A 10,079-nucleotide genomic window follows, 5' to 3' on the forward strand; every position below is an offset into this window, starting at 1 on the left:
TTGCATATCAATTCTTACTTGTATCAAGCCAAAGGCTCAATTAAGATGAACTGATTTTATTTGTAAGAAATTAAAAATCTCAATTGCAAATAATAGATGTAAATAACTCGACATGTAGAATAACATGAAAATTTATTACATCACAATTTATCCTGGATACTCTACAGATATACACTACTATTGTAATGAATAGTAATGATGTTGCAAATTTGATGATCAAGTGAAAAACTTAAATTGTATATACCTCATATTAAATGAGATGATCTTATATCAAATTGCAAGATAATTCACCGTGGTGAATTAATATGTGAAAATTAATATGTTTCACGAGAGAAATTAATCTCAATTACAATGAGATTGTTTTGCGAAAGAATAAAATTTTCAATCGCAAATCAGTACTTTAGATGTACTAAATTTATCTTTGCAAGAGGTAAAAAAAACTCGATTGCACATAATAGATGTAATTAATCTCAACATGTAAGAAACATGAAGATATATTACATCAATATATTATATGGAATACATAGTACTCAACATATTTACAGTACTGGTAAAATTTAAGTACTATAATTACCAGTGTCTAAAACATGTGAATACTAACAAGCGTGAATTTGCAAAATCACCGCAATAGAAGGGTATTGTTGCAAAAACTGGCTTGCACCATTGTTTCACCCTCATTGCAAATTCCTGCAACAGCAGGCATGCTATTGCAAATGGCGAAGGGATAAGAATTTTCGACGTTCCTCCATCTCTCCTGGAGTCCTGGGGGGTTCCTGTTTAGGATTTCTCCCGTAACCGCCGCGTGCACGAGACAGGAGGCGGCGCGACCACGGCACCAACGAGCGCGGCGCATGGCCGGGCACAGGCGGGGGCGAGCCCAGCCGCGGCCAGGTGCGAGCGGGCTCGGGCGAGCGTTGTCGCGGCCAGGCGCAGGTAGGCTCAGGCTGGCGTGGCCAGGCGAGAGCCTCGACGCAGGCGGCCGAGGGCGAGGCCTCGGGGCGACCGACGGGCGGAGTGCGGGCGGCGCACGTAGGAGCCAGTCGCGGAGCGCGGTGCACGGAGGAGCCGGGCGTAGGGCGCGGTGCACGGTCGCGCAGGGCGGCCGGACGCGGGGCGGCACACGGAGGAGCCGGGCGCGGGGCGCGGCGCACGGAGGCGGCGCATCCACTTGTGCAGGCACCTGTGCAGAGCCGCGTCGGGGCCGCGCCAGTGGCCGGTAGCACTGCCCTCGCTGTGTGCACTTTCGTCTCTCCCAGAGGCCGAAGGTCATGGCTGCGTCGTGGGCATCGCCACCGTTGCAGGCTGGGCACCGCTGCCACAACCTGTAACCAGAGCCTCTCGCGCGATGGAGACTGGGCCGGGAGGCTAGGGAGCCCTGAATGCCAAAGGTACTAGTTCCTGACGATAGCTTTTGTTGTTTGCAAAAGTAAAATCGGAAATTAGCACCGCGTTCATGTAGTAATCAGTTCTTCTGCCTTCGATTTCTCTCTTTCTCGAGGCCAATCAATCCAGCGCAAGGATTTTCTTGGAGCGTGTAAGTGAAGATTGGAACCGCCGGAGTTGCTGCCCAACTACGATGATATCCATCACCGCCTCACCGGGACATGCTGCCTCGCACGGCTCCGTCGACCAGAGGGAGGATTCGAGGAGCGCGATGCCTTAGAAACGCTCTGCGCAGATCGTGCTGATAACATGTTCGGAGTAAAACAAGAGGCAAGACAAAAGATGTAAAAATGAATCGTTGTTGTTGAACATGTGTACATGTATGTAGGTTCGTGTTTTGTATGCGGTAGATGTAGTGTCTTTCTCCCTTTGTATTTACCTGTAACTTGGGAGACAAACACCGATCGCATCCCTTTACCTATATATACGTGCCTAGTGCAGGATCAATGAATTATCGATGCATACAATATCTTCTACATGGTATCTATCGCAAGTCGATCCTAAACCCTACCTTCCGCCTATCCTAGCCGCACTCGCCTCGGGCCGCCGCCGCCGCCGCCGCCTCCCCTTACTCGCGCCGCGCCTCCCCTCCCCGCCGCACCGCTCCTCCCGCCGCTCGCCGCCCCCACCTTCCCTGCCGCGCCGCTCCTCCACCGCGTCGCCGCCATGTCTTCCCCCACCTCCACCTACTCCAACCCCTTCGCCGGGCCGGACCCTGCTGACATCCATGACATCCCCATCTGCGAGCGCGTCCCCGTCATCCTCGACGCCACCGACTCCTCGTATTTCGCGTGGAAAACATACTTCTCGCTGCTCTTCCGCGAGAACAACCTCGTAGATCATGTTGACGGCACCGTTGACTCTCGCGCCATGGCAGGCGACTCTAAGTGGACCGTCATTGACGCCACGCTCATCCGGTGGTTCTTCACCACGATCTCCAAGGACCTGTTTCACACGGTCGTACGCGACGGTGATGACGCCCGCACCGTCTGCGTCAAGCTCAACGGTCTCTTCACCGACAACAAGCTTCAACGCCGTGTCTTCTTGCAGCAGGAATTTTTTGACTGTCATCAAGATAACCAGTCCATTGACGACTACTCTCGCCGCTTGAAGACGTTGGCGGATGAACTCCGCAACATCGGCGCCAAGGTTGATGACGACCTCCTCCCCAGCACCCTCTCCGCCGGCCTCAACGAGGACTTCGGCAACGCCGCCTCCAACCTCACCTTGATGTCGGACCCCTCCTTCCCCAAGTTTGTGGCGTACTTGCGGTTGGAGGAGCGCCGGATGAAGGGAGTGAAGAAGCAGGTGCAGCATCACGCCCTCGCCGCCGGCACCTCTCGCGGCAACCAGCCGCCGGCCGCCCCGCCCGCACAGCGACAACCGCCGCCGCCCCCAGCGCCGCCGGGCTTCTTCCACCCACCCGCGCACACGGCCCCTCCCGCTGCACCACCACAGCCGCAGCTGCCTCAGGGTGGCGGGCGTCGCGGCAACCGCCGCGATGGCGGCCGCAACAAACAGCAGCAGCAACCGGCCGGTGGGGGCCAGGCCTACGGGGGGGCCCTCGTCAGCAGCCGACCCCGCCCTAGACCTATGGCACCAACCCTTGGACCGGCGTCGTCCACGCGTACTCGATGCCGGTGCCTCGGCCTCCCGCCCTGGGCATCCTCGGCCCTCGCCCGCCGAGCCACCAGGCCTACCTCGCCGCGCCCGGCGCCGCCCCCTATCCGGCTGCCCCTGCACCGCCGGCCATGGGCGGCTACGACGCCGCTCCGGTACCCTCCTACGGCGCGGCCCCCTATGGCGGGTCCTACCCGCCCCCGGTGCCGCCGCCGTGGGATCCTTCACTCCTAGCCTGTCACGCCCAAGATGCGACCCTATCCTCAATTTGGCATGAAGGCCTCGTCAGGGATAGAAGCGCATCTCGTCGTGTCGCAAGAATGGATATCGTTATAAGTACATGTACTGAAAAGAAGAGATATATAAATAGAGTTGGCTTACACTCGCCACAAGCTACATCAGAGTCACATCAGTACAGTACATAATCATCATGAAGAAGAGCAGGGTCCGACTACGGACGAAAACAAACGAGAAAAGAAGAACAATGTCCATCCTTGCTATCCCAGGCTGCTGGCCTGGAACCCATCCTAGATCGATGATGAAGAAGAAGAAGCAACTCCAAATGAACAATCAACGCGCTCGCGTCAAGTAACCTTTACCTGTACCTGCAACTGGTGTTGTAGTAATCTGTGAGCCACACGGGACTCAACAATCTCATTTCCAAATGTATCAAGACTAGCAAAGCTTAATGGGTGAGGCATGGTTAAGTGGTGAGGTTGCAGCAGCGGCTAAGCATATATGAGGTGGCTAACTTACGAGTACAAGAAATAAGAGGGGGGAAGATCTACGCATAACGGACGTGAACTACTCATAATCAAATGAATGATCCTGAACACCTACCTACGTCAGACATAACCCCACCGTGTCCTCGATCGGAGAAGGAACTCATGAAAGAGACAGTCACGGTTACGCACACAGTTGGCATAATTTAATTAAGTTAACTTCAAGTTATCTAGAACCAGTGTTAAACAAAGCTTCCACGTTGCCACATAACAGCGGGCACGGCTTTCCGAAAAGATTTAACCCTGCAGGGATGCTCCAACTAGTCCATCACAAAATTACCACAAGCCGCATAGAAATCCTCAATCACGAAGCTCGCGATCTCGTCGGATTCCCTAATGGAAAACCTCAACTCTGAGATTACCCAAAGCATCACCGGAATCCCGATGCACAAGATATTCCGTCAAAGGAAAAAACTAATGCAGCAAGGCCGCCCGACGTGTCAACGATTCCGATAGGAGTTGCGTACCTCGTTCTCGGGACACGACGGATGAGCTAGACGTCGGGATCGCTAAACCTTCGGGTGACCAGAGGGGCGCCGGACATCGCTCAGTTGGGGCCAACACTCATGAGGAGCACTGGCCCGGGGGTTGATTAAATTATCCTCGGGTTAATTACTCCCTATGCAGTTCATTAGTTATTAGGCAAATGTAGTACCAAAGTTGGGCCCTGCCAGACCAGCTTTAAACTAAAACGAATTATCAAGGGGGTCCCCATAACAACCCCGATCATGTTAGAAGCGCTCGTTTATGGAACATAACACCGGTAGCCGAAACTAAGGGGGCAAAGGTGGAACAAAACACCAGGCTAGAAAGGCCGAGCCTTCCACCTTTTACCAAGTATATAGGTGCATTAAATTTAAATATCATTTATTAGGGTGATAAGACAAGGAACCCATGTTATCACATGGAAGCAACTGCACCTGCAACTAGCAACGCTACACAGGGTTAAGCAAGCGGTAACATAGCCAATCAGTGGTTTGCTAGGTTGAACAGGTTGAAGGTTTTCATGGCATTCTTGAGAGGCTGATATTTAACATGTGGTAGGCAACGAGACATAATCGATAGAAACGGTAAACATGGCAAGGGTGAAGCGACGATCCTACATGGCAGACGGTTTAACTCGCGGAACACGGAACGGAGCTACGGCACAAGAGACATGCAACACGAGATAATTATGTCATGAATGCTTCATGCATGCAAGCTCAACATCACGGGAAGAAGAGAAAGAAGCAGGTGTCGCCACAGCGAGCGGAAGGGAACCATGGCGACAAGTCGGAAACGATGCCACGGCAACGTTCCTATCCTGATAACTCGTCGGGATAACGTGCCAACATATAGGAAGCGTGTGCGGGAACGTTAAATAAGGATGGGGTGATCCCGTATCTCAGGTTCCCATGTGTCGGGGCACAACATAAGAGGGACAACATGCAACGGGCAACATACGGTGCATACATACATTCCTACACCACTTGTACACGGTACACGACACGTCTCATCGGTATACCTTCGAGGCGTGCAAATCGGAGCGGTTCGGTGAAGGTGAAGCGGAACAACGGTCGTCGTGGACGTCGTGGAAGTCGTGGTACCGGTCCCGTCGACGGTAGTCGTTCGCTCGGCGTCGTGGTTCTCGGGTCTCGTCGACGGTAGTCGTTCACGTATCCGAAGATGGTCGGGGTCGTCGTTGTGCACGGTGATCTTGTCGGTTCCACGGCGGAGGGGAACGGCGCACGCGGCGACGCAAGCGGCAACACAACAAATATGCAATGGTGCCGGCAAACAACGGCAAGCAGCACAACAACCGAGCCTAGCAGGGCATCTACAGCCACATAGCAGCGACTACAGCTCTTTGCATCAGCAGGCCAAACGCAAGCATGCAAGGCAACGATAGCACAAGCTACCTAGCAACGCTACAGCATGCATCAGGAAGAGTAACTCCAAGCAGCTAGGCACAACAAGCTCCGCAACCTAGCGAGCTAGCATCTACAGCAACAACAAACACAGCAGGCAACACGAGCGGCTCGGCACATCTAGCAAAACGGCGGCAGCAAGCTACGGCACTAGGCAAGCAAGCACAACAAGCAGCGATAGTAGCCTAGCAGGCAAGCACAAATAGCAGCAAGCAACGGCAGCAAGCAGCAGCGGCAAACACCGATAGCAGCATGGCAACACGGCACGGCGGCAGGAGCGGCAACAGGCAACAACAAGTAGTGGCAAGCAAGCACGGCAACAACACCAACATTGCACAGCAGCAGACGGCAGCGGGCGACAGCAACTTCACGCAGCAGCAGCAAAAATGCAACAGCAACAGGACACCAACAGCTTCTTCAGGCGGCCAACAGCACGACCACACGACGCGGCGGCACGCGCTCGGCGGGACACACGCCGGCGGGGAGGGGGCGACGGGGCGAGCAGCGCGGGCACGGGCTCCCTGGAGGCGGAGGCCACGCGTCGGTGCGGGCAAAGCACGATCACAGCAGCGGCGCGTCGCCGGTATCTGGTCGGGGCTGGCCGGCTCCTGGCCGGAGCGCAGGGAGGCGGCGTGGCGCGGCAGCAGCGGACTGGGCGGCGCGCAGGCGAGGGGCGAGGCGGCTGCGTGGGGCGCCATGGGGAGGCGAGCAGCGAGGCAGAGGAGGTCGGCGAGGAGCTCGCGGGGCGGCAGCACGGCTCGGGAGGAGGAGGCTGGCCTTGGCGCGGGAGGGCGCTCGGAGGAGGAGGCTGCTGCATCGGGATCAGAGGGGGAAACGAGAGGAGGGAGACGACGGTGCGAGGGGAGGAGCCACGAGGCTGGGGTGGTCGCTAGGGCACGGGGAGGAGGCCTGGGCCTTGGCCGGCTCGGCCTCTCCCTCTCCCTATTTTTTTTAAACTTTTCAAAGAGAATTTTTTTAAAGAAAGAAAGGCTTATAACAAAATTAAAATATGATAAATGTCTTTGACCCCTTTTGAAAAAAAATATTCCCAACTATAAGAAATATTTGGGCATTTTTAAAAGAAATAATACAAACCCTTTTGAAGAATTAAAATTAAAACCTTTTTTTAAGAATAAAATAAACCTCTTTTATTTAAAGAATAAAATAAAAGCGCTTTAAAAGAGAAAAGAAAATGATACGGATTTAAACTAAAACAAAAGGAGGAAATAAAGAAAACCCAAGGGGTTGCCCCCACATTTAATAAAAGGGGTTTTAAAAGAAGTCGCTTTTTTAAAAGGGTTAAAATGGAAACTTTACACAACCCCAAAACAAAATCAAAGAGAAGAGAGGAGGGGAGTGGTTCGCGGTAAAACAGGGCTTAGCAGGGGCTCTCACGCACGCACTCTCATCATGCCAACAAACGACGTCACATTCACAAAGCACTAACACCCAACAACACAGCAACAAGCAACACCGACAACTAACACGGATGACATGATGCCATGCATAATGCCATGGTGCAAACTACATGATGATGCAGCCAACAAAATAAAATAGCCACACGACGGAAACGGAAAAGAAGGGGGAATCTTCTGGGGCGTCGGCATCGGGCTGTCACAACTCTCCTACACTCCAAGAGGATCTCGCCCCGAGATCCAAGAATGAAAGGGGGGAGAGGATGAGAAAGAACAAGAGGTAAAAACTTAGTCGCTTCTTTGACAAATGAGTGAAACCAACGATCCTTGAAGGCTGCAAAGTGATGAGAATGGTACGAGAAAGAAGCAAGAATTCACGAAAAATTTCGGTAGCACTTTGGTAGGAAAATGGGCAAAAAAAATCGATAAGAAGGAAGAATTAGACAATATTCACAACAAACAAGTAAATAGAGCAAGGGAACACCATGATCTTGATAGAACAAGATGATAGACCCAAAAGAGCAACATCACAAGGCCTCCGGAACAATAGAATAGGAACTAGCTCATACGGACGAAGATAATGAAGAGAGAATGTCAACTACTACCTCAAATGAACTCGGCAAGCCTCCTTGCAAAAAGAATTGAACGAAGTTGTTGGAAAGACAACAACGAAAAGAACAACATAGTAGTGGGCTTATTGAAACCTTTTCAAACTAATGAAGTGACAACCAGCCACTAACAGAAACAAGGATTGATTGGGAGAAACAAAATATGAACAATTTCTTACACCAAGAGGATACATTGAGAACTTGGATTAATGACAAGCACCATGATAGCAACAATCCATAGGAAAAGCTTTAGGTGAAATCCAAACCAAGATAGCTCAAAGAAGAATCAAGGGTTGAAAATATCTCATGATCATAGAATTGGTGGGTTTAATTATCTCATTCTTGAAAGGAAATCTCTTCGAGGCTCCTACACTAATGAGAATGCTATAATACCACCTCAAAGGCTAAAGGAAGAACAAACGCATTGAAAATGCAAGAGAAAGAATACTTGAGGTATTCCAACAGAATCTTGAAGAACACCTGAGAATGGATTGAAACCTTGATGAACCACCATGACGGACCTTCGTATACAAATGAATGATGCAATGATAAGAAGGATGAAAGAATAAGGTTGAAGCCTTGCAAAGACTTCGATGAAGCTTCACGAAGAGATACTTGAGAATACTTGGAACTCCGAAAAAAATATAAAAACACTTGAGAAAAAGGAATTGATATCATGAGCCACTCCAGAAGAAGAATACAGATTACTGTGAACAAGAATAAGAATTATGTTATGCTTATCCTTCATCAAATTAAGTTGATGACAAGCAACGGATTTAGCATACGACTTAATCTTCTAGAAATGAATCTTGAAGAGGCATAGAGATAAGCACCACTTGAAGCATAATTGAATGAAGCACCGGTAAGAATTCAGAGTTGAATGGGAACACCACGAATTAATGGAGATACATGAGAACGAGAGATCATGAGCCACCTGAGAGAAGAAAACTTAAACAAGGCACCGGACAAACGAGAGACGAACAAAGAGACAACAATTGAGAAGAATTGAGAATGAAAGCTGAAAGCTGAGAACGAAGAATCTTCTGAAATGATGGCCTTCGGAGGATCAAGAATAAAAACAACTCAGAAATGCACCGGATAGCCAGAAAGGAATTACTCATGACTGACAACAATTAAGATGATGGCACAAAGCTGAAATGATGAATCTACAAGAGAATGGACCAAGATTCGAGAGAAACACTCCTTCGGTCTTGAAAGAAGAGAATGATGAGAAGAACACCACCAAGAATTAACTAGGACACTCCGGAATAAAGAAGAATGGAAGGTTCAGCCAATGACGAAAATAAATTTGAAGCGATCTTGAAGAAGGAATATGACTGATGGAAATCATACTTACGTCATAGTTGAAATAATTAGAGATCAACGTGAAAAAATTAAAAGAGCCAAGAGAAATCCTGGGAAAGAACCTGTGGGTTATGGGCCCACTGAAAAGAAACCATCATTAGAAAAGATTGCTAGAAAGATTGACATTGCACCGGTATTAAGAGAACTAAATGAGGTTGAGAACCTCGAAATAATGAAAGATCTGAAACAAGAAACTCTGAGATATCTTCAACACACTGGATAGAAAAGAGATGAATGAATAACATGATATATTGATAAGAATCTCCAACACCGGAAAGAATAACAAGGATGAATAGGATATAATGGACACGGATAGCTGAATTAAATTCACCGGAAAAGATAACCAGGTTGAAGGAATGATGAACTAGAACTCCTGAGAACATTCACAATGAATCACCGGGTAACACAGAAAATAACAGACAACGTAAGCACAATGAAAAGAAAACTCTTGGATGAAAATTGAATCATTGAAGAAAAAGGGTGGGAGGGCAGGGAAAAACAAAGACAACTTGAGACAGATGAGATAACTTCGGAAAGAATTGAGAGAATGATCTGCAAAATTAGAGAGGATTGAATTCACTGAAGAGAAGCACACCAGTTGAAAAGAATTGATACGATGACTCCGGCTGAAAAGGAATTGACATGACAATCTGGTTAAGCAAAAGGATTAGCATTCACATAAAAATATGAGAACACCTCTTGGAAAGGTCTGAAATCACCACTTGACATCGAAGCAACACAAATTTGTTGGAAGATCGTCCTATAAGTAACTACTCGAATTCCCACCTAAGAATTCCCGAAATATCTGGTCATGCAATCTGGTACACGGATACAAGGAGTAATATCACACAACTCCTATACTAACCCGTCACCTGTATCACATCCGTCAACACACAACCAGAATCTCGGACCTTCATCTACGACAGACCCTCGTGATCA

At 49.4% G+C, this 10,079-nt stretch overlaps 1 protein-coding gene across 1 annotated transcript; it reads left to right on the forward strand.

Annotated features, from left to right (window-relative positions):
* The first annotated feature begins 509 nt into the window (after positions 1-509).
* Positions 510-1,910, forward strand: LOC123429958 (translation initiation factor IF-2-like). The gene has a single exon (XM_045113921.1). The coding sequence runs from the start codon at positions 852-854 to the stop codon at positions 1,218-1,220; it is 369 nt and encodes a 122-aa protein (XP_044969856.1). The 5' UTR covers positions 510-851; the 3' UTR covers positions 1,221-1,910.
* Positions 1,911-10,079: the final 8,169 nt, after the last annotated feature.

Source organism: Hordeum vulgare, chromosome 2H (assembly GCF_904849725.1).
Source record: "Hordeum vulgare subsp. vulgare chromosome 2H, MorexV3_pseudomolecules_assembly, whole genome shotgun sequence".
Classification (NCBI taxonomy): Eukaryota; Viridiplantae; Streptophyta; class Magnoliopsida; order Poales; family Poaceae; genus Hordeum; species Hordeum vulgare.

Coding starts and splice junctions, on each gene's coding strand:
- LOC123429958 (XM_045113921.1), top strand. CDS start 852: ATGGCCGGGCACAGGCGGGGGCGAGCCCAGCCGCGGCCAGGTGCGAGC.